This window comes from Dunckerocampus dactyliophorus, chromosome 1 (genome assembly GCF_027744805.1).
Source record: "Dunckerocampus dactyliophorus isolate RoL2022-P2 chromosome 1, RoL_Ddac_1.1, whole genome shotgun sequence".
NCBI classification, from domain to species: Eukaryota; Metazoa; Chordata; class Actinopteri; order Syngnathiformes; family Syngnathidae; genus Dunckerocampus; species Dunckerocampus dactyliophorus.
The window spans coordinates 5,217,333-5,244,899 of NC_072819.1; the positions used below are offsets into that span (position 1 = coordinate 5,217,333).

The 27,567-nt window shown below is 42.1% G+C and overlaps 1 protein-coding gene across 1 annotated transcript in view; it reads left to right on the forward strand.

The window, feature by feature from the left end:
• Positions 1–27,567, forward strand: part of plxna2 (plexin A2) — a 231,996-nt gene that overhangs the window by 35,575 nt on the left and 168,854 nt on the right. Inside the window, exon 3 of the mRNA XM_054783875.1 lies at positions 4,188–4,370. Within this exon, the coding sequence (XP_054639850.1) occupies positions 4,188–4,370 (183 nt within the window). The remainder of the gene's footprint in view (positions 1–4,187; positions 4,371–27,567) is intronic.

The following is a 27,567-nucleotide window of genomic DNA, read 5'->3' on the forward strand; positions in this document are numbered from 1 at the left end:
CTATCATTTGTACACGTAAAAAAAAACAAAAAAACATGGTGTCTCGCCTCTGTTACCACTCTGATACTACTTGATACTACTAAATGACCATGTCGACTTTGTCTCCCTATTGCTGGGTCTCAACTCGTGACCCAAAGGCAGTTCTGGTGAGCAGACTGGGGGGGCAAGCATGAGCTACGGCCACATACACACTGAACAACCGGATGTGACGTCTCATGAAACTCAGCAACTCCGTGTTTTTGCCGATTACATCCCTGCTTTTTGTGTTGAGACACCCATAAATTGACCATTTTTGACACAAGGCTCACTCCTAACGCTCCTGCTAGCTTGACATTGACATTGTCCTCTGATTTTGATAACATTTGCAATAAAAATACTGCGATTGGCTGGCGACCAGTCCAGGGTGTACCCCACCTCTCTCTCAAAGTCAGCTGGGATAGGCTCCAGCATACCCCTGCAATGCTAGTGAGGACAAGCAGCAAAAATAAAGGTTAGTTGTATTTCTAAAATTAGATCAGTTTTGGGGCGGTACCCCCCACAGGGGAACTTAAGAGGTAGGGGGCGCCGTACTAATTTCTTCAAGGTTGGCAAATCTTTTAGTGTCTTTATTCATAGTGCCAGCAACTCATACAGTGGTTTGTACAGATGCGTAAATAAATACTACAAGTTCTCAATAGTATTTCAAATTGGGATGAGGGGCATGAAAAAAATGTTGTCCCAAAATCTGCAAATTTGCAGGGTTGCGAATGCTGAATCACGGCTTTCCGAGGATCAGTTGCAGAAGATTCATACAACAAAAATGCCAGCTTTACAGTCAGACAAGACACGTTTTTGGCAGTTTCTTGCCTCTGTTGCAGCTCTCATATGATCTCAGATGTTGGAAAATGGTGCCCCATTCTGCTTCGGTGCCTGTTATACACAACAGCCATACAGGAGTTAAAAAGGCAGAAAAAGATGTTTTTTTCGGGCAATTTTTTGCAGTTTGTGTCAAAAATGATGAAGTGAAATCAATGACCGCGATTTGGTCAACCCGCTACTTCTGTTACGGCTCTGATGCTACTCCAGAAGCAGTAAAACTGCCGGGGAAACGCCATCCCTCCATACCGTTGCTGTTCTGTTAACTCAGACGCAATATTTGACATAAAACAGCTCAATTTCGAGTGCTTTGTGGTTAAGTAAGCAGTCGTTTATCGTTGTCATCAACAATAAATAAAAAAAGTCTTGTGAAGGCATCTGTCCTCCGGTCCACCGCTGACAGTCGGCAAGGCAAATGTAATTCTCCCCCCTCCTGCTGATCATCCAGTTGGGAAATGAAGCCGGGGGGATTCGCACGCAGAGGCCAATCAAAGATTTATCCTCCGGGTCGTCCGGCTTTGTGCCATCTGGAGAGTCAGTCGCTGCATCTCCAGAGACGAGAGGGGAGTCGGTATCAGGGCAGCCTTCACGCCTGCGCCCGCTATCATGCTGCCAATTAAGGGATGGATAACTCGGAGGACGGATATCCCCTCACATCTCAACTCAATTCCGCTTTCCATTCCCAATGAAGGACTTTTTTATTTAATGAGATTATTGGAATGTGGAATAAATGTTCGACTTTGATGAGGAGTTATGTCCTATTTTTAACCCCAAAGATAATAGTTTTGCGCAGCCTGAGTGAGATGTGAGATAAATCGGGGGGGTTCTCAACCACAGTCCGCCGGGATTGGCCTCCAAGTGTGCGTCGTCTAAACAGTCTCCATGTAATCACAACCAAATGGTCTGCAGCGGCGATGAAACATAAAGCCTGTTGCTATTGGTTACGTGTAAACCCCCCCACAACCCCCACCCTCCCCAAACAGCCGCCAGAGTTTCCCTCAGATTCACTCAGCGGGCTTTAAATATTTACATCGAGAGACCGTCTTGTTTTATAATCAACCTCGGAGCGCTAATGTGACAACGCAGGGACGAGGGCGTGAGAGCCCACAAGGGCGATTTTTCGACTTCAGCTAAACTGTTTTTTTACACTACAAATCCCCCCCCCCCCGTCCCTCCCCTCCCCTCACTAATTTCCCTCAGCGTACCTTGTCCCAGACGCAGATGGACGGATGATGGGATCGACAGAATGAGCGTTTAACGTTTGGCAAAGACAAGTATAAACAATCTCACAGTCATTTTAGCAAAAGAAAAACACAATGTTTGTCCTTGAAGGAAAAGAAGACTTTGAGCATCTTTGACCAGCGTTTTTGCAGCAGATGCCTAAAAACAGCTGGTGTGTCTGTTGTATAGAGGATATTTGCTTTGTCTAGCATTCGGGCAGTAGGTCCTTAAAAACAGCAGGCCGTTGACTAGTGTTTTTTGCATGAGGTCCTGAAAAAAATGAGTCCTTCTGTCAATAAAAGCTCTTTGACTAACCGCACATGCCTAAAAATAGCAGGGTGTTTTTGTTATATAAAGAATCTTTGTCTCACCTTTCTGCAGTAAGTGCTTAAAAACAGCAGGGCACTGTTGTCATAACTCTTTATGACAACAGTTGACTAGGTTCTTTGCAGCAGATGCCTAAAAACAGCAGAGACTGTCATGAGGATCTTTGACTAGTGTTTTTTGCACAAGGTCCTAAAAAACAGCAAAGTGCTTCTTTACAAGCAGGGCGTCCTTCATATAGTGGATCTTTGCCTGGCCTTTCTGCAGTATGTTCTTAAAAACAGCAGAACGCTCCTGTCATATGAAGGATCTTTGGCTAGCATTTTGTGTAAGGTCCATAAAAACAGCAAACACAAAGTGTCATAAAGGATCTTTGACTGTTGTTTGTTGCACTAGGTACTTAAAAACAGCAGTGTGCTCGTGTCATAAAAAAATCTTTGACTAGCCCTATTTTTGCAATAGGCCTTAATAACAACAGAGTCCTCCTGTCAATAGAGGATCTTTGACTAGTGTTTTTGGAACAGATTCCCCTCTTGTCATAGAGCACCTGTGACTAGATTTTTTGTAGCAGATTCTTAAAAACAGCAGAAAGCTTCTATCATCATTTTTTGCACTAGGTCCATAAAAACAGCATAGTGCTTCTGTCACATAGAGGATCTTTGTTTGGTCTTTTTGCCATTGGTCCTTAAAAACAGCAGGACATTTTTGTCATAAAGCACCTTTGACTAGGGTCTTCAAAACAGCAGTTGTGAGGATCCTCGACTCGTGTTTTTTGCAGTAGGTCCTTAAAAACAGCAAAGTGCTTCTGTCACATAGAGGATCTTTTACTGGTGTTTCTTGCACTAGGTCCTTAAAAACAGCAGCATGCTGTCACATAGAAAATCTTTGATTTGCATTCTTGCAGGAGGGCCTTAACAGCAGAGACTTCCTGTCAATAGAGGATCTGTGACTAGTGTTTTTGGAGTGGATTCTAAAACAGCAGGACACTCTTGTCATACAGCACCTTTGACTACATGTTTTTGCAGCAGATTTTGAAAAATAGAAGCCAGCTTTTATCATCAGGATCTTTGACTAGTGTTTTTTGCACTAGGTCCTTAAAAACAGCGGAGCGCTCCTGTCATGCTGAGTGACATTCTAGATTTTTGACATACGGCATCTGACAAAAAATGCGTACGGCCCTCACCTTTCAGCAAGCATTTTATGATATCCGAATGAACCGCAGCTCCCCCGAGTTCCGGCAGCACTCGAGCATCCGCCACCATGCTTGTCTGTACTGTAGGCAAGACACAATTACTTAGATCTATACTGCTGTACGGCATCTACGCTAAAGTGTGTCCATGTTTACTTTTTATATATTTGGATGTTTCTGCAGCATCCTTTCTGTGACAGTCCACTCTAGGAGACTCCCTTCATGCTTTTTATGCTTTTCGCGTGTGTAAATGTCACCGGGCCTCATCTTATGCTCTCCAAGAAGCGTCTGTGTCCCTTCAGAGGTTCTATGACAGTCCGAGGTAACGAGGCACGGCGAGAGCGAGGTGGCGTCCAGTCAGGCGTAGACCGAAAGACAAAACGTTTGTCCAGCCAAGGACGCTCCGTCGCCTCCCCCTCTCGGCTCCTCTGACATCTCCCGTTACCCTCCCTTCTCGCCGAGCTGTCGTCTTTTATATCGTCTCTCCTCTCGGGCTGTCTTCGCTTGGGAGCGTTTGAGTCTCGTGCGTGTGTGGAGTCAAAAGGTGAGCCGGCTTCGATCTGACTGGTCTTGTGGTTTTCTCTCAATGTGCATGCAGCCCGTGCCCATCGACGACTCCTTCTGCGGCCTAGACATCAACCAGCCTCTTGGCGGCTCCCAGCTGGTGACCGGGCTCACCCTCTACACCGAGACCCGCGACCGCATGACCTCCGTCATCTCCTACGTCTACAATGGATACTGCGTGGCCTTTGTGGGCACCAAGAGTGGACGTCTGAAGAAGGTCAGTGCTTTGAGTTTCATTCCTGCGGTGGCTGGTTTGTGTCGTGATGTCCTACAATCTGTGGACGATGTGGGATATGGTACCGTTCACATTTGTGGTAGAACTGCAGTGGCTTCAAGTGGGCGGGGCGGTCTGAGACTGGTCGACAGATCAATGGCTGCTTAACTGCAACGGTTTCCCAACAAAATTAAAAACTGGTAAAAATTTGTAGCGATCAAACGTTCAAGCGATCAAAGCTTTATCGTAAAACCGGGACAACATTCGTTCAGTTTTCAAATTTACAATAATAAACATAATTAGTGATACACACTTGGTGTTGTCACACGGTTAGCTTCTGAGAGTAAGCTTAGCATTGAACATTTGTAAGAAGGTTACATTTTTTTCTATAAGGAAACACAGCAAAAGGAGTAATCGATTGACAGCAATAGAAATGTTTTGCACCTACGCTCATCAACGTGCTGGCATTTTTTCAGCAAATTTGAACAATATCGTGATCATTTCGTTCACAGAAATCGTTATAATGTGAAATGTTCATACCGTTTCATCTCTAGCAATGTGTATGAAAGTGCCGTCGTTATGGAACATGGCTCGTGCCATCACTTCATAACCCAGCACTGCGTTACTTGGCAACTTTCCTGACTTTTTCAATCATTTGGCTCAGTTTGTTGAGTTTATTTATCCAGCTGAAGTTGGTGGGTAGAGTTAAGTATTGCGATCATTGGTGATATGCAGTGCTTTGACCGTTGGCAGGTTGGGGTTGGATGGTCCAAAAAGACATGAAGTAAGACGTAAATTGTAAATCAAAATTTTTGACATACAGTATTCCCTTTTGTACAAAAGTTGAATTTCCTTTTTCTAGTCACACAACGTTTCACAGAAGTCTGGGCTATAGTTTTTTGACTAATATTTCTTATTAACTGGCGAATAGAAATAATGGCGGTCAAATATTAATATTATTATCATTGAAATTAGCTGAGAAAATGCCCAAATTTTCACCTTTGTCTGATTTTGGCGAAAAAATATCTTAATCCCCGTTAATTGATTTGCCTTGTCACTTTACATGATCGGACATTAACTGTAAAGCACTGTAACACACATGCACTTCTGACCTTGTAAGTCCGTTCATTTGTTCGCTTGTTTGTCCATCCATTCGTTCGCCTGTTTGTTTTAGCTTGTTCTGCCGTTCATTCATTTATTTGTTTGTTCATCCGTTCATCTTTTAGTCCATTTGTCAGTTCGCTTTAGTCCGTTCACTCCTTCGTCCATCTGTCCATCCATTTGTCTGTCAGTCCGTTCATTTGTTTGTGCATTTGTGCGTCTGTCCATCCATTTGTCTGTTTGTTTTAGTCTGTTTGTCCTTTCATTTGTTCGTCCATCTGTCCATCAGTTCTTCTATTAGTCTGTTCATCCATTTGTTTGGTCATCCATTTGTGCGTCCATTCGTCTATTTGTTCGTCCATCCGTTCATTTGTTCGTACATTTGTGCGTCCATCATCCATCCGTTTGATTTAGTCCGTTAGTCCATTCATTCGTTCATTTGTTCGTACATCTATCCATCCATTCTTCTGTTATGGCTTTCGTCCGTACATTTGTCCGTCCATCGGTGCATTCGTCCATCCATATGTCTGTTTTTGTTTGTTCGTCAGTTCACTTGTTCGTCCATCCATTTGTTTGTTTGTTCGTCTATTTGTGCGTCTACCCATCCGTCCAGCCGTTTGTTTTATCCATCCATTCGTCCATCCATCCGTTCGCCATTCATCTATTTGTTTTATTCCGTTCCTCCGTTCATTCGTTCGTTTGTTCATCCGTTCGCCCATTCACCCTTCCGTCCATCCAGCCGTTTGTTTGTTCGTGTGTTTGCTGATACATTTGTTTGTTGTGCGGTTGCTTTGTGCTGTGGTCTGTAGGCAGAACTCTTAACTGTAAACCCGGTAAATACGATGATTACATGGATTGAAGCGATATGATAACCGTCTGAAATGAAAGCATTAAACCACGTATCGTTTCGTCACCACTAAGTAACCTTGCACTATGTTTTGCTGCAGTATGTGCACCGTCCCTCCTTCACAGATCAAGATTTAGTCTTCCAGAACCGTAATCTGTTGTTGCAAACTGGACTTCACGGCTCACGGTTACATATCTCCTTGGTTTTTAATGGCGGCGTGTCAGCACACGGGAGAGGTGTCGCGCTGATGGCAGGTTCATGGTGGTGGTCATTTCTACTTACTTGTTAAGTGAGCTCCTGTGCCGCCGTGTTGAATAACCCCCTATGGCCCATTAATTTTAATGGGCACCTTTCCGCCTGAGGCCCATCCAGACTTGTCCTCGGACACTAAATCCCCCGCGTCACCGAGTGTAAATGGCTGCCGGCCAGTCCATAATGATGACTTTGTCGCCCAGGCCACGGGAATATTGGGAATATTAGATGCTTCTGCGAGCTTGCGGGGTGTGAGGGAGCGTGTATGCTTCAGCAGAATAGAAGTACAAAATAAAAATACAGTACAAGTTCTTGATCAGCTGCTGACTTATATCAGATCTACTGTAGGTGTGACATTACTAGCTTTTCATCCTGAAATCCAAAAAATGCTAAGTCCTGTCATATGTAGTCCTGTCATATAGAGGATCTTTGGCTAGTGTTTTTGCAGTAGGTCCTTAAAAACAGCAGAGAGCGTCTGTCATATACAGTAGATGAGCTTTGACTAGTGTTTCTTTAAGTGGTCCTCAAAAACAGCCAAGCACTTACATAGAGGATCTTTGACTAATGTTTTTGCATTACGTCCTTAAAAAGACCAAAGCACTCCTGTTATATACTGTAGGTGATCTTTGACTTGCATTTCTTTTGCAAGTGGTCCTCAAAAACAGTCAAGCAATACTGTCATATACGTAGATGATCTAGATGACTGGCGTTTTTTTTTTTGTGTTTTTTTTTCTGGAAGTGGTCCTAGGAAAAAACTGCAGAACACTCCTGTCATATTGAGGATCTTTGATTGTCTTTCTTATAGTCGATCCTGAAAAACAGCAGAGCTCCTGTCACATAGAGGATCTTTGACTAGCGTTTGTGCAGTTGGTCCTTACAAACAGCAGAGAGCTCCTGTCGTATAGAGGATCTTTGACTAGTGTTTTTGCAGTCTGTGCTTGGAGACAGTATCGTGCTCCTGTCATAGACAGTAGATGATCTTTCCCTGGCATTTTTACAGTCGCCCCTGAAAAGGAGCAGAAAGCTCCTGTTATAGAGGATCTTTGACTAATGTTTTTTTTTCCCAGTAAATGGTCCTTAAAAAAACAGCACACGCCTGCCACATAGATGATCTTTGAATAGTGTTTATGCAGTAGGTCCTAAAAACAGCAGAGTACTTCTGTTATATGGATATGGATCTGTGAGTTGCATTTGTGCCGTAGGTCCGTAAAAAAAACAACAATGTGCTCCGGTTATATAGAGGATCTTTGACAAACGTAAACATTCTGCTTGGGTTTAAATGCATGACTTTATTCATGAGCATTTTCTCCATCTGGAAGCGCCGCGGTGTGCTTTTAGAAACAGAAACATCAGAAATAAAACATCAGGATGTTTAGTCGACCGGAGTGGTTTGATAGCCCCTCGTTTGGCCCCTCCTCCCCCATGTTGATTGACAGCAGCAGTGTGTGACAGCTGTGCCCTCCACCTCACAACAGCTGCGGAGAAAACAAAAGACAGCCACTAAAGTTTTTTTATTTTTTATTTTTTGGACACCTGTTCTTCAGGAAAGTTCTTTCAAGCCCGCCACTGCCGCTGCTGCACAAATAGTCCCTTCCCGAGTTATTTTGGTCTCCGTCACATTCATAATTGAATCAATACATCTCGCGGCGGAGAGGGAGAATATTCTTGGGATGCATTCTGCTGTTTGTGCCGCTGAATTATTTACATCCACTTCTTCATACGTGCTTAAATGAGATGAGACACAAAGGGGAGGCTTTCTCTCCTCTCTCATTGTCTGCCTCACCTGCCCCGAGTCCTCCTGAGGACGCCATTGCTTGAGGAGGCCACGCGAAGCAGCCCGGCCTGCTGTTGCTGCAATCGGCGTAGCGACCGAGGCAGCGCTCAGGGGCGTGACTGTCACCACAGTAACGCCAACACGGCAAGGAATTAAGCAGAGGAAGTGTTTCTGCACGCTCCAGTAGTTAAGCAGGAAATGATTTTTTTTTTCTTCCCCATTTTGGCGTTAATCTCAACAAACAGTAGCCATCATTCTATTTTCCCCCGTAGGAATGAATGGAAATGGAACTGATTGGTTCCAAAGTCAAACTGTGACCATCATAAAAGCCTTTAGTCATTTTATCACTTTGCAAGTGTAATAAGAAGTTAACCACCGTATAATAAATGATGATTTTGCTGGATGTTGATGGCAATGGGGTAAGTGTGAGCGTTAGAGCACCCTTTCTTGGGAGGAGAGTCTCTTCACTTGAAGACTAAACATAGCTGACTTTGGGGTACCATTCCTGTTGTTGTCGCTGTAGCCATATTGTACTTAGCAGCCACCGGCGCCCGTCTGTGGTGGCCTCATGATGGAAAAGCAATAAAGACAAAAATAATACAATTTTCTGTGGAAATTTTAGTTGTTTGTCCAAACTGCACTGTCGTTCAGGTTGTGCTTCCCCTGTAATTGCGTATTGCGTCCAGAGTCCAAAATGGATGATGGAAGGCCCCAAAATGGCGTCAATCACCAGGGGTTTGGTGTTTTTGAATGATCGACATCCTCAAAATCTTAAAATTCTGACTTTATTCTTTATCCCCATTTCTGCAGGTTTTTTATTTGTAATATTATGACTTTTCTCCAACCTAATTTTCCAAAAATGACAAATTTAATTTGTTTGTTTGTTTCTCATAATATCATGACTTTAAAAATAACATACTTTTTCTTGCATGTTTCAACCCTACGCTACTAAACTGACATTATTTTTCCTCATATTACACGTTTCTTCTCGTAAAATTGTGACTTTTCTTCTACAATATGATTTTCTTTCTTTCTTCAAATTTCCTTCTCGTAAATACGACTGTATTCCCATAATAGTTTGAATTTGTTTTAATTTTTTTCAACTTTTTCCGCAACCTAATTTAACTAAAAAAAAACATAATTTCTTCTTTTATATTTCAACTTCACGCTACAAAATGATGTTAATTTTCCTCATAATATTATTCTTGCCTTTTTCTTATTAGATTACAACTTCTATTTCTTGGTATGTAGACTTTATTCCTGTAAAATTACTGCTCACTTTTCCATTTTTGCTGTTGTTGTTGTTTTGTCTTCTTGTTAAATTCTATTTTCAGAATCAAATGGCTCCTGGGCTGCACTTTGGACACCCCTGGACGAGCGCATCCGATTTTTTTTTGTGCGCCGAACACAGGTCACTGTTTTATTCGGATGGTGTTTAAATTTTGTGTGTTTTCAACAGTCAACACTTGACAAAAATGGTATCTTTTGCTTTAGTTTTCAAAAAGGTTAAGACATTGTGTTGAAGAGTGTTTATGCTACATGTACAGTACGATACCATGGGGATGTATTGTGGTCATCTACCATATTATTATATATTGAAATAATTTTGTGCGTTTGCGAGTGTGTTGAATTCTTGCACGTCCGTGCAAATGCGCTCGCGAAGAAGGACTTAGCGAGCATTTGCATGCCTACAATTAGCTGCAGCAAAGGCAAAGCATTACCTTGGGAATAACGACTCACTCTTTTGTTTTCTGTGTTGGAAACATGTGCACGTGTATCACGGGGAAGGGGTGGGTGACACCCCCTCCCCACTCCCTCAGGTGGAGCTCTGCAGCGGGATGATAAGCCGCTATGCTGCCGGCATCCTCCAGAAGCTTGTAGGGTGAAAAGATGTCGATGCTTTGCTGCTGATACACGGAAAAAGTCGAGGTTCGGAGTGGAAGGAAGGCGATATTCCGCGGGTAGGAGCGAAGCAAAGGAGGAAAACACCATCGAAATTCAGCGCCTCCACCACGAGCGCAACAGCAACCGAGGCTGCCGGTAATTGGCTTCCTTCCCAAAGAAGCCCCTCCACTCCCCTGCACGCTTACTCGCTCAATCCTCCACCTTCCTCCCAGCAGACCAGCCTCTTCCTGCACTTCTTCAGCACGGAAAGCTTTTTTTTTTTGTGCAGGGGATTGATTAAGGTTGAGGGGTTAAGGCGGTGCTCGAGGAGGCGGGGGCGAAAGGACCATTTAGAATTAAAGTGACACCAGCATAAGTACTCAAGATTCAGTACCGCTGTCTTTTTTTTCGGACTCTGTGAAAACAAAAACGGAATATAAGTCGGTAAAGGTTAAGCCAATTAAGGTGAAAGAAGGAGGAAAAGGCGCCCCTTCATCGTAGCGATGTTTTAAAAACGCTTCCATCTACAGCCCCTCCCTCGCCCAGCGACCATGTTGATTCCTTTTTAATCATAAAGAACACGCAGTTTTATTGATCCCTCGTTCAACTTTTAATGAGGTTATGTTGCGTGAGGGCGCTTTATGTCAAAGCAATGGAGGCGGAATGGATTTTTACGACTACTCGTAAGGAGCACGGTCGCTTCAGGGCCCCTGCTAGCCCGCCCACTAAGCGGGCTGCCGCTCAAATCCAAACAGGAAGTAAACAGGAAGTTTGGTGCATGATCAGGTTTGGTTAAAACCAGAGCAAAGCTTTTGGCAATACTGCACAGTACATGACGAAAGTGACTGGAGTGAGGGTCCCCCCTGCCTGGTGAAATTAGCATGTCAATATGCGTACATGCTCATATTTCTCGACAAGAATCAGAAGGCCGGGCTTTATCTGGATAACGTTGGCTTGTGTATTTTCAGCTTTGAAAAGGTTTAGCTCGGATCCGCAGGTTCCCTTTTGTTTAGAAAGGCAGTTGATTTTTAAACTGCTAAGACGAGTACGTTTGTTTGTGGACGTAAGAATGAGTTATGGAATTATAAATACAGGCTGGTTGAAAGTGACTGGAGTGAGGTTCCCCTGGCTGATGAAACTAGCGTGTGGTCTTTATTTGGAAATTTGACTTGTGTGTTGAACTCGAAACCTCGGGGCTCCCTTTTCCTGAAAATGTATTTGTTGTAATTGTGGAGTCATACGCAGGTAAAATACAGATTCATGAGAAATAAATGGAGTGAGGTTCCCCTGAATGGTGAAATTAGCGTGTGGATATGTCTCCAGAACTGCAGCATGTTGACATATTTCTGGAAGAAAGAGAATCAGTAAGCTGGATATTATTTGGATAAACATGTGTAATTGAAACCTGAAAAGGTTTAGCTTGGAACCTCAAGCTCTGGGGCTGCATGCTCCCACTTTTTCCGCTTTTTTTGATCATGGAGTTTGTATTTACTCACAAATAAAACAGTTGTCATGTAATTCTCTGACTTAAGAATGAAGTGTGGAAATGTATACAGGTGAATACAGACTGGTGGGAAGTGAATGGAGTGAGGTTCCCCTGAATGGTGGAATTAGCATGTAGATATGTCTGCAAAACAGCAACATGTTGACATATTTCTCAAAGAGAATGACTAAACCAGAATTTACTTGGATAAACTTGTGTTATGTATTTATTTTCTGAAGAGGCTTAGCTTGGAACCTCAGTCTCATTACATATTGTTCATTTTTCTTGATGAGACTCAGTAAGCTGAACGTGTTGGCATATTTCTCAACAAAATGTGATGATTTTCCCGATCCCTGTCAGGGAAATAGCACGGAACGCCCGTGGCTAGTCTCCAGCACGCGGTGATGCGTGTGGGAGTACATTCCCAAGGTAGAACGTGTTGTGTGGCGCTGATTGATTGCGGAGGCCAGAAGGTGTTCACCTCAGCAGAAAGCCGCAGAGAGCGATCAATACAACACACCGTGGCACACTTTCTTCAGCGCACAGCGACGCTGCATCACAAGACGCTCCAGCGAGTTTTTCGTCTGAACGTCATATTTAAATTCACTGCTCGCATTGATGCATCTGCAGAGATATCACCCGGAGACCGAGAGCGCCAACTCCAACGCTCGGATTAGCCGACGTGCTGCTCCGCTCCAATAACAGCCAAGGATTGCATCATGCAAATTGTGCACACGGGGCAGACATGTCCCATGCAGCGGCCGACACTGGCGGGGACGACACGAAGAAGGAGGAGACGAGCTGCTGGGAGCACTTCCTTTGATATGGATGGGGACGCGTGGTGGTGGGAGGGGGAGGCGGGCTGCACCGCAAAGACGTGGAGGCAAAAGATGAATGACAGCGTTAAAGGAAGCACGGCACAGCCGCATGGTGGCCCCCCCCGTCTAGACCACGACAAACAACCTCAAGCACTCCTGTCAAATATACAGGATGTTTGACTTGTGTTTTTGGGGCTTTTTTTCCGGTGGGTCCTCAAAAACTGTAGAGCAGTCCTGCCACATAGAAGATCATTGACGAGCGTTTTTGCAGTAAATTCCTAAAAACAGCAGAGCACTCCGGTTAAATAGAGGATCTTTGACAAGCAAGTTGTTTGCGGTAGGTCCCTAAACAGCAGACAGTTCCTGTCATGGCGATCATCCTTGACTAGCATTTATTGCAGCAGATTCCTAAAAGCAGCAGAGCACTCCTGTCGTAGAGAGGATCTTTGACTCAAGATTTTTTCAGGTGATTCTTAAAAACAGCAGAGCATTCTGTCAAATATAGGATTTTTGACGAGTGTTTTTACTCCAACTCCTTAAAAACAGTCCGTCATACAGAGGACAGAGGATCTTTGACTGGCGTTTGTTTTTTGTTGCTCCTTACAAACAGCAAAAGGTTCTGTCAAATACAGGATCTTTGACTCTATTTCTTTTATTTTTACGTCGGCCCTTAAAACAACAGCAGATCGGTCCTGACACACAGATGATCTTTGACTCAGGTTTTTTTTCAGTTGAGCCTTAAAAACAGCAGAGCATTCTGTCAAATAGAGGATCTTTGAGTAGATTTTTTTTAAAAGTAGATCCTTAAAACACAGCAGAGCGCTCCTGTCACATAAAGGATCTTTGACGTGTGGTTTTGCAGCAGTCCTGAAAAACAGCAGCATGCTCCTATCTAGAGGATCTTTGAGTGGAGTTTTTTTTTTCTTGTTGGTCCTTAAATACAGCATAGCGTTCTGTCAAATAGAGGATCTTTGACTGGCATTTTTTTAGGTAGGTCCTAAAACAGCAGAGCTCTCCTGTCATATAAAGGATCTTTGACGAGAGCTTTTTTGTTCAGTTGATCCTTAAAAACACCAGCACGCTCCTGTCGCTGGATCTTTGACTGGCATTAATTTTATTTTGTTTTAGGGTTAGCATCTTGTCAAATATAGTCATAGTATTCTGTCAGATAGAGGATCTCTGAGTAGCATATTTTTAAGTAGGTCCTTAAACACAGCTGTGTGCTCTTGTCATATATAGGATCTTTGACTAGCCTTTTTTGCAGTTTGTTCCTAAAAACAGCAGAACACTCTTGTTATATAGAGGATTTTTGACTCACATTTATTGACTTGCGTTTGTGTGCAGCATTCTGTCAAATAGAAGACCTTTGACTAGCCTTTTTTAGATAGATCCTTAAAAACAGCACTGTGCTCTTGTTATTTAGATGATCTTTGACTGTTTTGTCTTTACAGCAGGTCCTTAAAAACAGCAGACCTTTGACTTGTGGTTGATCTTTAAAGCATTGCATTCTGCCAAATATTTGCTAGCATTTTGTTTGTGGGAGTTCCTTAAAAAACAGCCGAGTGCTCCTAGATGACAAGTGTTTGACAAGTGTTTTTGCAGCAGATCCTCAAAAACTGCAGAATTTTCCTGTAATATAGATGATCTTTGACTTGCATTTTTGCTGTAGCTTTGTAAAAACAGCGGAGAACTCCTGTGGTATAGAGGATCTGTGACTGCCGCTTTTACAAAATAAAGTGCAGCATGGTTGCATGTTGGATGTTTGTTTGTGCTGACAGTCACAAGTCGACTCCTGGCTTTTCATCCCGGAAGCTTTCAGCCTTGACGAGCATCTTCAGGGCTAATTAATCCTTGCCGTCACGCGCTGATGACTCATTTGGAGTCTGTTTGGTTGACGGCAGCTGAGCCGGAGCTCTTCAGAGGACGGTTCAGGTGTTTAACGGGACTCCCCGCGTCCTGCTAGGCTGGTCGGCATCAGGGCGGGTTAACGGCCGCCTCGCTCGGCTGCCAACGCGGGGCGACGGCGGCGTGTAAGTTAGCGTGGCGTTTTGCAGAGGGGCCGCAGCTGATGGTGACGCTTAAAAGGGTCGGGGGCTTGAAAGGCTCGTAAATGCAGGCAGCTGCTCCCACCGAGTGCTATGGAACAAGTGGTCAACAACCTTTTCCTACACCTATTTCCTCCTCCCCACCCCAGGAGGAAGGTGAAGGGGGGGGTGCGATTGCAACAGCTGAGGCCTGCGATAAATCAACACAAACTAACCCTGTCCACACTTTTAAACATGAACGGAATGAACGCGATCAATAAGAATTGTGTCAATCATAGGGAATTTGATTGCGCCTGCCACTGAATGGAGTGAGGTTCCACAGGAAGGCGAAACTTAGCGTTAGTGTAACTTTGATTTTGGCAGCTTTCACATATTTATCCACAAGAATCAGCATGTGAAACTTTATTCTGTTGCACTTGGCATGTGAACTTGAAAATTTAGCTCTGAGTCTCAGACGTCTGTGCCTTTCCGTGTGGAAATCGAAAAAGATGAAGCAAAGAAAGTTGACTGAATTGGAAGGTTCTTGTAAATATTGCAATACTGTTTACACAGACTTGCGGAAAGTGAATGGAGTGAGGTTCCTCACGGTGCTTAAGTTAGCGCATCCATCACTTTCGGATTAAACTGTTTGTTCTGTACAAGAATCAGTGCTCTTCTATGTACTTTATTGTACTTTATTACACTTTGTGGTATGTGAATATGAAGACGTGTAGCTCTGAGCCTCAGTCAACATGACCAGTAAGATGAGGCTAAACATATTGACTCAATTTCAAACAAAAGCATGACACATTTTCTTAAATAAATAACTGTAAAGCAAGTAAATATATCAATAACTGTCAAAAAGAGAATGGAGTGAGGTTCCCCGGGCTGGTTAAGTTAGCACGTCTATAACTTGGGCTTCGACAGCTTTCATTTATTTCACCACAAGAATCAGTATGTTAAACTTTATTTTGTTGCACTTGGCTTGTCAACTTGAAAATGAAGATGTTTAGCTCTGAACCTCAGACGTCTTTCCCTTTTTGTCCCAAAATGTAAAAAAAAAGCTGTAGATATAAAAAAACACAAGTAAGATGAAGCAAAAAAAAAAGTTGACTGTAATTAAACCGAAATGTTTCTTGTAAATATCATAATACTGTTTACAGAGATTTGCGGGAAGTGAATGGAGTGAGGTTCCCCAGGCTAATTAAGTTAGCGAATCCATAACTTTTGATTTAAGCTGCTTTTTCTGTACAAGAATCAGTTCACTAAAACTTATTCTTGTTGCACTTCTGTATTTGAATATGAAGACGTTTCGCTCTGAGCCTCAGTCAACATGAAGCGTAAGATTAAGCGAAAAAATGTTGACTCAATTTTGACCAAAAGCATCAAAAATGTTAAATTAAAAATAATAAATTAAATAAAGATAGCAATAACTGTCAGAAAGTGAATGGAGTGAGGTTCCCCAGCCTGGCGAAGTTAGCGTGTCCATAACTTTGGTTTAGACAGCTTTCATTTATTTCACCACAAGAATCAATACATTAAACTTTATTTTATAGCACTTGGCTTGTCAACTTGAAAATGAAGATATTTAGCTCTGAGCCTCAGATGTCTTTTGCTCCACTGCGGAAAAAGTGAAGAGTAAGATGGAGTAAAACAAGTTGACTGACTTTAAACCGGAAGGTTTCTTAATATTGCAATATTCTGTATACAGATTTGTGGAACGTGAATGGAGTGAGGTTCCACATGGTAAAGTTAGCACATCCATCACTTATGGTTTGAACTGCTTCAGTGTATTTTTGTACAAGTGTCAGTGCACTGAAATGTACTTTGTTGCACTTGTGTAGCTGAATATGAAGACGCTGCGCTCTGAGCCTCAGTAAACATGACAAGTGAAAGGCAAAAAGTGAATGGAGTGAGGTTCCCCCAGCTGGTGACATTAACATGTTCATAACCCTGGTTTTGACTGCTTTCTTTTACATGTTGACATATTTCTCAACAACAATCAGCACACTTAAACTGTATTTGATTGCATTTGAATACAAAGACGTTCAGCCCTGAGCCTCAGACTCCTCTGCCTTTCTGTCCCAAAATGTAACCAAAATGACACCATTTTTATGAGTTTTCAGTTCCAAAGCATCCAAGCGTAGCCTTCCGTCACTGCATCTGGCCTTTCCATCTAGCAGGCCTCCGCGAGGCTCCTGTAAAAGCCGGAGAGTCCCTGCTGTTCCACTCAAAGCAGCCTTACATATTCTTCCCTCTCAGCCTCACTCTTGTCTCAGCAAGGACTTGAGCGTCTCCCACTCCGTCTTCCATTCATCCCCCGTCCCGCCCTGCTCTCCTCCTCCTACATCTCCTCGCCGTTCTCCGTCGTCCTATCAGAGGAGCACATTCCACCCTGCGGTGATCTCATTAACGGCATTCAAACGACGTTTTCTCCCACTCTTTTTCTCCCTGCCACTAATTGCTTGCTCTTTTCTTTGCCGCCGCGTCTCCAAGGAAGACTTTTTTTTGTATTATCTAACAACAGGAGACTAATGCTTATACAGTGCCTACTAACTACACACAGATTCTATAATCGCAGGCTTAATTTAAGCCCAAAGACACAGAAGAAGAAACTCCCATGGGATGCTAAAACTGTCGTGTAAATCCACAACTATGTTATGTACTACTGGGTCGTCAATGGGTTTCTTTCTCCTGAGTCCAGTGAAAAAAAGAAATGCATATGTATGTGTTAGGAGCGTAACAGTGCTTGTATCTGGGAGATTTGTCCTACACGACACATGCAAATGAATGCTGCGCTTCATGTCTGCATCCTTGCCTTTTACTAAAAGAAACAACTCGTCAACTATTATATATTATTTCAGAATTATTTTTAATATTTTTATTTTCTATTTTTAAACATTTTACAAGTTAAAGTTTGAATATTTGGAAAAAGGTTGTCATTTTACAAGGGAAAAATAATCATTGTGAAAGAAAACACTGCAATATCACAGTCACAACATTTACAAGAAAAAATAAGGAAAAAAAGCCTTAATGTGAGGGGAAAAAAATCATACATTTATGAGAAATTTGTTGCAGTTTTTCAAGATTTCACGCGAAAATACGACAAGAAAAAAGTCATCATTTTTAGGGGAAAAACGAAAGGCATCATAGTATGAGAATGAAGTTGTAGTACTATGAGGAAAAGGTCATCATTTAATGAAAAAATAGTAATTTTAGAAGAATAAAGATGTATTATAATGAGAAAAACGTCAAGATTTCACGAGAAAATACAAGAAAAAAGTCATCATTTTTAGGGGAAAAATGCTGTAATTTTACACGACGAAAGTCATCATATTATAAAAATAAAGTTGTAATATTACGAGAAAAAGTCATCATTTTACAAGATGAGCGTCGCCATATCATGACAATAAAGTTCTAATATTATGAGAAAAAGTTGTAACTTTACGAGAAAAAAGTATCAATTTTATAAGAATAAAATCCTAATCATAAAGGGAAAAAAATTACAAGGTAAAAGTTGTCATGACAATACAATCAGGAATTATGAGAAAACGTCACAATTTTACAAGATAAATCATGACAATGAAGTTGTAAAATCTGGGAAAAAGTTACAACTTTACGAAAAAAAACAAAAAACACCGAAAAAGTAACGTTAGAATTAAAAAGTCATTATTTTACAAGTTAAAAGTTGACATATCATGAGAGTAAAGTCATAAATTATGAGGAAAAAGTCACAATTTTACGAGAAAAAATATGTCGTTATTTTACAATTTAAAAAAATGTCATTTTACAGAGAAAGGTTATGAGAACGACGTCATAAATTATAAGGAAAAGTCATGATTTCATAAGAGTAAAGTTGTAATATTATGAGGAAGGAGAAGCGGCATAGAAGATGGATGGATGGATGGATGGATGGACGTTGATTTTTGATCAAAACAAAACAATTTTCGAAGAATGAAGTCAGAATGTTACAAGAAAAATGTAGAATTTTACAAGATGAGAACGATCATATTATGAGAAAAAAGTCATAAATGATAAGAAAAAAGTCATAATTTTACAGCAATAAAGTTGTAAAATTACAACAAAAAAAGTTGGAATTTTACGAGAAAAAAGTACGACTTTTACGAGACTTAAGGTGTAAAATTCTGAGGAAAAAGATGTCATCTTGCGAGAACAAAAGTGTCAATTTTACAAGAATAAAGTCATAGTTTTGCAAGAAAAATGTTACAACATCATGTTATGCGAATAAAGTCGTAATTTCCCGAGGAAGTTTTCCAAGACGGAAGTGGTGATATCGCGGTTGTAGAAGATGCAAATGCTAATATGAGGAGAGGTGGTGCCAATCAAATCAGTGTTTTTGTTTTGAATAGTCGTCCATGTCTCCATCCAGAAATGTCCTTCAGTGTGTTTTTAAACAAGCAAGTGTTGAGTGAAACTATTCCTGTTTGCTGTGCAGCCAATCAAGTGACCACATTTGAAATTCATAGAAATTCTTATCAGCCCAGGTTGTTTTTATTGATCTGTCGCTGAAGGTAGTGCGCACCTCACATCGTTCATTATTTTTTTCATTCCTGGGGTTTAATACTTTCAGTGTTTCCTAGCAAACAAAAATCCTTCTCTGTCAAATGAACTTGTTTAAAATGTGAGTCTTTCCCGTCCTTTTCCCCTTTCCTGACCTTGCTGATGTACAGATATGCAAAAAGTCGCCTTTTTTTGGACTCTACGATCTAAAAATAGATTACCGAGCAGCGTAGTGTCAAAGTGGGCGGCTGGCCCAGTGCCAGACTCTATTGATCGGGTCGACAAAGCACTTGAACGGGCCAGATAACTGTGATTAGCTCATTCATTACTGCTGTCTCTCAGAGTGCTCCCAAATGAGATAAAAGTGGGGGGCGATGGGGAGGACGAACCACAGTAAAGTATTACTTGGTAAACCAGGAAAGCATCCTACTAATATCTCAAACACAAGACGCTCAAGGACGCTCATTTTGAAACCATTTTTTACCCAACCAACTTTATTGAGTATACAGGTAAAATAGTACAAATATTATTCAGATCATTGTTGTTTTCATGTACCATGGGTGGTTGTGATTTCATACACATGCGTATGTACAAGTACACGCCAAACGTTTTGTCTGTTTGCTGTTGACTTTTAGTGGTAAAAATAGTCTTCAGAGCATTGTATTTGTGATTTACCACGGGTGTTTGTGATCCACCGTGGGTGTGTTGTTTGACTAGACGTGCATACTGTATGTATACGTGAAATGTTTTGTCTGTTTGCTGTTGACCTTTTAGTGGTAAAAATAGTATTTAAACCATTGTAGTCTTGACTTGCCACGGGTGTTTGCGGTCCACCATGTGTGTGTTGTGTGGGTAAACATGCCTCAAATGTTTGTCCATCGACTTGTCGCTATTAGCGATAAAGATAGCATTCAGACCGTAGTTTTGATTTACAGCGGGTGTTTATGATCCACCGTGGGTGTGTTGTTTGGGTAGACGTGCATATTCATATGTCAAATGTTTTTTTTCTATTGGCTGTTGACTTTTAGTGATTAAAATAGTATTTAGACGGTTGTTGTTTTGATTTACAGTACACGGGTGTTTATGTATCACCGTGGGTGTGTAGTGACATCAAGTCTTATGTTTTTGTTTGGTTTTTTGATGCGCGCATGTTGGTAGGCTAATTGGGGAATGTAGATTGTCTATAGGTGGGAATGTGAGGGTTTGCCCCGCCTCCCACCCCCGAGTGAGCTCTATAGAATGAATGAATGGATGTATTTGCGTCTTAGTGGCGAGCATTTAAAGGCTGACGGAGCGGCGATCCCTGGGTGAAATATGATCATGCGCTATTATCGCAACATCACACTTCATTAGACGGATGGTGGCTTGGAGTGGCGTGTGGCAGGCCTTCCGTTAGCCCGCCAGAAAGACGAAGCGATATCAGGAGACAGATGGAGCTGAACAAATGTAAGAGGAAAACGAGGAGGAGGAGGAAAAAAAACAGAAAAGGACGGCTTCCCGATCCGTCACTGTCGGGGACGTCGTGGTAAACAAGAACATGTCATGGCCGCGTGGATGCGCTCTACCCTAATTGTCATAAAAATCAGAGAACGCAACGACGAGCTCACCGATGGTAAAAACGCATGAAGCGCCGGCGTCACCTCGACGGGCGGCGCTCAGACCTAAACATTAGTCGCTGTCACACTCGCTTTGCCTCGGCGACAGTTTAGCGTCGCATCAAAGCTTTCTCACGGCGAGCATCGGCCAGGCGACTTGAAGGGACGCACAAAGTAGATAAGAAAGTGTCCTAGAAACGCTACGCACGCCTTTGTTTGTCCCTTTAATGAATACATGAATTATTATTCATGTCAAACAGGGAGACTTAACGCTGCGTCAAAAAGTGGATGTAAGGTCAAATCATTGGGGGTTTTCAGGGAAAAGAGATGCCGTTGCCACGCGGGGTAATTGTTTGCAGTGGTTTACTTCTTTTTACACTTCAATGGCCAATAAACGATAGCGTTAGGGTTAGCATGTTAATACTTATAGCATGTTCTTTAGGTTCATCCCTTCAAGAAAGCATGAATTATGTTTGGGATGCCAGGAAATTCAAATCATTACAAATGTCATGGGAAAAAGTGACTTTCTTACTCTTATACAGAAAAAAAACATACTATGAAATGTTGTATCGATAAATAATAATACTAATAAATACTGTAAATGATAAATATTAAAATATATCCTCACATATAATCAAAATATATTATTTTTAGGTATTCTAAAAAAAATTCTTCATGAGTTCTTCGAAAGTGCGGCCCCGGGGGCCAATTATGACCTCAGCTATTTTTTTTATTGGCTTTCAGCACATTCAAAAAATGCAATTAAACAAGAGAACTAAAAAAAAAAATGTTTTTTAAAAGCAGTGTTTTGGGGAGAAAAAACCCATAATTGAAATATTTAGGACTAAAATGTGTTATTAAAAAAAACAAAAAAAATATATATTATGAGACACAAACAGAACAAATAATAAAATTGCAATTTGGTTGATAAAAGATCTAATTTTACAATAATAAACTGAAAATATTATTAGAATAAAGACATCATATTACAATTGTATTATTATTAAAAAAAATAAAAAAATAAAAAATAGCAAAAAAAAATGTATTGTAAGGGGAAAAAGTTTGGGCACTCCTCTTTAGATAATAATCATTAAAAAAATGAAGTTACATGTCTTTTATTGTACAGTGACAATGTACAAGTCATTCACTCAAACATGATCAAAGATTGTACCCTTTCAGAAGGATGCAGCACTCTTAAAATGCATAAGACGTTGACTTCATTATTCTTTCATCTTTACGGCCTTTAAGGTAAAAGATGAATAACTTTCCTCACCTGACCTTAAACCCCAATGAGAACTTGAGAATGAGAACTTGAAAATGAGAACTAATTTTGTAACAATTTCTTAAACATTAAACTTTGAGCTTTACTATTAGTGGTTTTGGATCAGGCGAGAGCTTGCCTAACAAATTGTGCACACAGTGCGAGTCGTGTGGCGTGTCCACACACATGACACACAAGCCCTCATGTCCCCGCCGTGTTCAACCCCCCCCCCAAAGAAACGTGTTAACACTTTGTTTAGCAGTCATCTGCTCTCAGGAGACACGAGTAACTGACTGCCTCCTTTGGGTCAAAGACAACTGTTGTCGTTCTATCAAATCTCGGGTGGGTGGGGGTGGGTGGGGGTGGGTGGGCATCTAATCCGTTGCCTTGGGCCTTGACCTCTACCTTAAGTCAAGTTTCCAGCGTGTTTTGCCAAGCGCTAACCATTAGGGTTTAATGAGTAACAGTGCTTGGCGCCGCTGACCTTTCAAGACCTTGACCTGGCTATTAGCATGTCAGCGAGCCGGGCTGTTGGCAACGCAGGTGCCTCTCGCTTCCACGCCACCGTTCCTGTGTGACTTTCACTTGCTTAATCAAAGATCTCCACCAATGTTGCTCTGCTTCAGAATGAGGCTTTTCGGGGCTCATGAAACACGTGAAAATGGCCGCACATATCCAGCGGCACATCTCGATGACACCCTGCAGATTATAAGTCTTGTTTCCGGCCTTTGTCAAGTGGTTGTGGTATTCCCAGGCAGGGCCCCACCTTGACCCCCAGACACTTGGAATTTTGTTAGACATGTTCAGGACCAAAGCCTGATACAACCCTGTTAGTTTTGTACCTTTTACTGAAAGCACTCTTGCGATATTGCGGGATTTGGTACCAAAGGTCGTCTCTCTAGAGGCTTTGTGAAGCCCCCTTTTGAGCCAAACGTGTGAAAATCGGCACACATATCCAGGGGAACATCCCAATGACATCCTGGAACTTTGGACGCTGTGGGCCAAAGCAGTGTGTAGTTCTGAAAAGAAATGTGTCAATCAAGAAGTCCATAATACAAGAAAATGACTTCCCATAACATTTTCGGTCTGTTTGAAAGTCCGGGAAGAATGCAGTTCCAAATCCTACGGGCATCAAAGTTGCCGCACCTCATTTTCCCTTAGCTAACTGCAGCTCCCCTCCGGTGCCGGTGGCTCTCATGTCATTTTTGGAGAATTAGATTGCGTAAAAAGTTATGTCACGAGAATAAAGTCAAAATATTATGAAAATAAGGTCATAAGAACAACGTTGACATAGTTGTAAAATATAAAAATAAAACAACGCAAATGGGAAAAAAAACCTGTCATTTGACATGAATAAATTCAAAATATTAAAAGGAGAAAGTCATATTCCAACGACATAATAAACTTGTAATATTATGAGGAAAAATAATATAATGGTAGCATAGAATTGAAATCATAGGTTTTCTTTATAATATGAGAAACAAACAAAACAAAATCAAGTTGTCATTTTTGGAAAATTAGGTTGAGGAAAAAGTTACAATATTATGGAAATAAAGTCAAAATATTATGATTTTTTTTTTAACAAAGATTGTTTAAGAAGAATGTTGAAATATTTGAAAAATAAAAAAAACAACAGCAAAAATGAAAAAAAAGAGCAGAGTGAAGTTGATACTAACATTAGGCTTCTTAGCATATCTACGTGTGTCACTTTACAAAATATCAAAGTGGCAAAGTTGCATCCTTTCATTTTTCATTTTTAGGCGGACATCCCAGATGATGACACAGGTTTGGGCTCGTCCTAAGCTACTATTATTGTGCTAGCTTGGTGCTCCTTCCTGTTTGAGTCACCAATTTGTATGAGGGACGTATGCAAAGGCTCCTTTGATCAGACATTCAAAGATGGCGTGTTTCACTCCGTTTCGCGAGTGTTTCATCACACGTAAAATGCACGCATGGATACATGCGCGGATGGGGGGGATTGGTAGAAATGCTTGTGTCACGGGTTTTTACACTAATGAGCTCGGCTGGATGAGCATTTTTAGAAGGGATTGAGTGTTTTAGGTACGCTGTGTTGAGGCTGGAGCTAGACGGGGGTGGGGGGTGTCGGTGTATCGGATGACCGCGTGGGCTTGAAAGGGGATAAGAGGGTGTTTGGGTTAGGACGCGGCGGGAAGCGCTGCTCTCGGTGAGCTTGGCGCTGTCCAACAAAGTGCCGCTGATCAGATTAGCGAGGACGGATCCGCGGCGGGTTGTCGGATTCTTGATTGCACGTCTTGACGAGGAGACAGCTAACACGCCGACGCGCTACATTGTTAGCGCCTCGTGGAAAGCTAACACTTCTACTCCTGAACCAACGCAGACAAAACGATGAAACTTTGCCCAAACATGCATCTCGAGTGTGTTGCCTGTGCTATTATTTTTCTCACAAATACAAAACATGGTGGCACCGTTATTTAACACCAAATTCTTAACGTTTTTGCAGGGGCCTTGGCGGGCTTTGTTTTTAGTTGTCCATAAGTCAATGAGAATTTGTCGAATGATCTTAAAATATTGAGGCTATCTTTATGACATGTACTGTATGCTTGTATGTATTCCAAAGCATTTTGACCACAGCCCATAGGGGGCCCCACAAATTTCGTCTAATTTTGTCACATGGCTCGTTGTATTTGTAGAAGCTAACTCTTCTACTCCTGAACCGCTGCACACAAATACACCACACGGTATTTGGACTTAAGCTCAGCTCAATCCGCTCTACAAAAACACCTGCTGTAACCTTAGGGCGTTTAGTCTACACATCTTTAGGGGACTGGCAAGCACTTACGTGTAAAATTTGAGCAGGATTGGTTGAAAAACATGACCGCCATCAAACAAAACGTCTTTGCAGGGGCACGATCATTTTTTCACATGGCTCTGTGTATTTGTGGAAGATAACTCTTCTACTCCTGAACAGCTACACAAAAAAGGGTGAAAATTTGTCAAAACACGCAAACCTACTGTGTAGCCTGTGCTATTATTTCTCTGACAAATACACCACACGGTGGCGCTGTTATTAAACCCCGAAATTTGACCCTCGTGAGTTGGATTGAGTTAAAATTTCTCACAAAGCTCAATGCACTCTACAAAAACATCCACTGTAACTTGAGGTTGTTTAGCCCAATCACCAAATTTGGTACACATCTTTAGGGGACTGGCAAGCACGTATGTGGAAAATTTGAGCAGATTTGGGTGAAAAACATGACCGCCATCAAACAAAACGTCTGTGCTGTGGCACAATCATTTTTTCACATCGCTCTGTATAGTTATGGAAGCTAACTCTTCTACTCCTGAACCGCTGCACAAAAAAAGGTGGAAACTTGTCTAAACACGCACCTCTACTGTGTTGTCTGTGCTATTATATTACTGACAAATACACCACATGGTGGCGCTGTTATTAAAACCAAAAGTTTGTTCCCCATAAGTTGGTCAGGCTTAAAATTTCTCACAAGGTCAACACCCTCTACAAAAACACCCACTGTATCATATGCTCGTTTCGCCCAATCACCAAATTTGGTACACATCTTTAGGGGACTGGCAAGCACATGTGTGTAAAATTTGAGAGCGACTGGTTGGAAAACATGGCCGCCATCAAACAAAACGTCTTAGCAGGGGCACAATATTTTTTTCACATAGCTCTGCGTAGTTGTGGAAGGTAACTCTACTACTCGTGAACCACTGCTCACACAAGGGTGAACATTTTGTCAAAACACGCACCTCTACTGTGTTGTCTGTGCTATTATATTCCTGACAAATACACCACATGGTGGCGCTGTTATTAAAACCAAAAGTTTGATCCCCAGAAGTCGAAGTGACTGAAAATTTCTCAGGAAGCTTTAGATCGTTTAGCCCAATCGCCAATTTGATACAAGCAAATCTGTGCGAAATTTGAGCAAGATTGGTTGAAAAACATGGCCGCCATTGTTCAAAGCGTTTTTGCAGGGCCACATGCGGGACTTGGCACCTAACTGTCCACAAGTCATCGACCTTTTGTCTCATGATTATAACAGTTTTAGGTTACCTGTATCACATGTATGCTCGTAAGTATTCCAAAGCATTTCGGCCACAACCCGTAGGGGGCGCCATAACAGCCATGTGAATAAATTGGTCACATGACCAGTAAAGATAGTATAGCAAATGAAAAGTCCATCCTCCAAAGGTGCAGCGTTTCCTGTCTTTCGGCTGAGAATGTGGAAAAGTCAACACGAGAAAGAACATCAATAAAAGCCACCATTAAAGAAAGATTCCCCACCCCACCCCCCTCCGCCCCGGGCGGTCACGACATGAACCAGGTAGTCTTGGGTGTAATGAGTCCTCCTCCCTGAGGGTGATGATGATGAGGATGCTGACGGAGAACCAGGAGACCGGTCCTTTCATCGGGCCCTGGGGATCCCGGTGTCTGCCTTTAATGGAGACCACCGTGGGGTTAATGAGCTCTGCAGAGGTCCCACAGGAGATGAGCGCCGTCTTATCCCTTCATCCTGAAGAGCAACAAGAAGGTGGAGGTGCTGCAGGACGCCAACTAAGGGCGGAAACACACAACGAGTGCAGCCGAGGAGAAAGTCGTCCTTTTTCAAAACAATTGTGGGCCTGGAAGACTCTTCATTCCTGGCTCTCGTTGCCAAACAAATCCCCCAAATGTGGTCGTCAAAGGCAACACTTAGCCAGAGCTAATCAGAAGCAGACCCTCAACGACAACAAACCACAGGCATCGCATAGAAAGCTCCGCAAGAAGGGGAAACATCAAATTGCAGGAAGAACACACTAGATGCCCCAAGTACTCCTCAGAGGATGCTTGCCGAATGTTTGCTGTCGACTTGTTCTATACGGCTTTACTCTTTATGTCTCACGGCTTAGTCCCTTGTTTGCCTTTCTGTATGCCGGAAAGTAAAGCAAGCATCTCAGCCGGCTTTCCGCCGAGGAAGGAGGAGGACGTTCATGCAGGTTTGCATGGCAGCGCAGAAGCAGCCTGACATTCCAGGCTTGATCCCGTCATAAACCCTCTCTGAGGGTGGGGGCTTCAGATGTCCTTATAAGGGATTGCGGCCTAGCCTGGATGCATGGAGAAGACTTGAAGAATGTAAAATGAGGAGGGGGGGAAAGGTGTGAGCGTCAACTGGGCATTTTGGGAAATACAAGATGAAGACGTTAGGAAGAGACGTGATATTGTTTGTGTATTTTTCAGCAGGTTATGGAATCATTCTTAACATCATTTAAATGATATCTGTCTGTCTAATCGATGTACAGTATCTGACAAGGCCAGGCCGTATAGACGATGGGTGGATGAATGCTCTCGCCTTCCGTGGTTTGCGACTTTGGGGGCAAATCATCCCTCTTTGGAGAAGAAATGTCTCCAAAATCCACCAAAATTATTAAAAATAAATAAATAACCACAATCAATTAATTCTCCCAGACGGCACACTGGCTGCTTACCTTCGGTGGGTCGAACCCACAATTCTTGTGACTTGAGGTGCAGAAGTTTCCTCTTTTGGATAAACAAAAAAAATATTGCAAAATAAGCCACAAATCTGATTTAAAAAAAAATCCATGTGCAAAATGAATTGTTTCATGCTTGCTGGTCTGAGGTCGAGTGAGGCACATGACGTC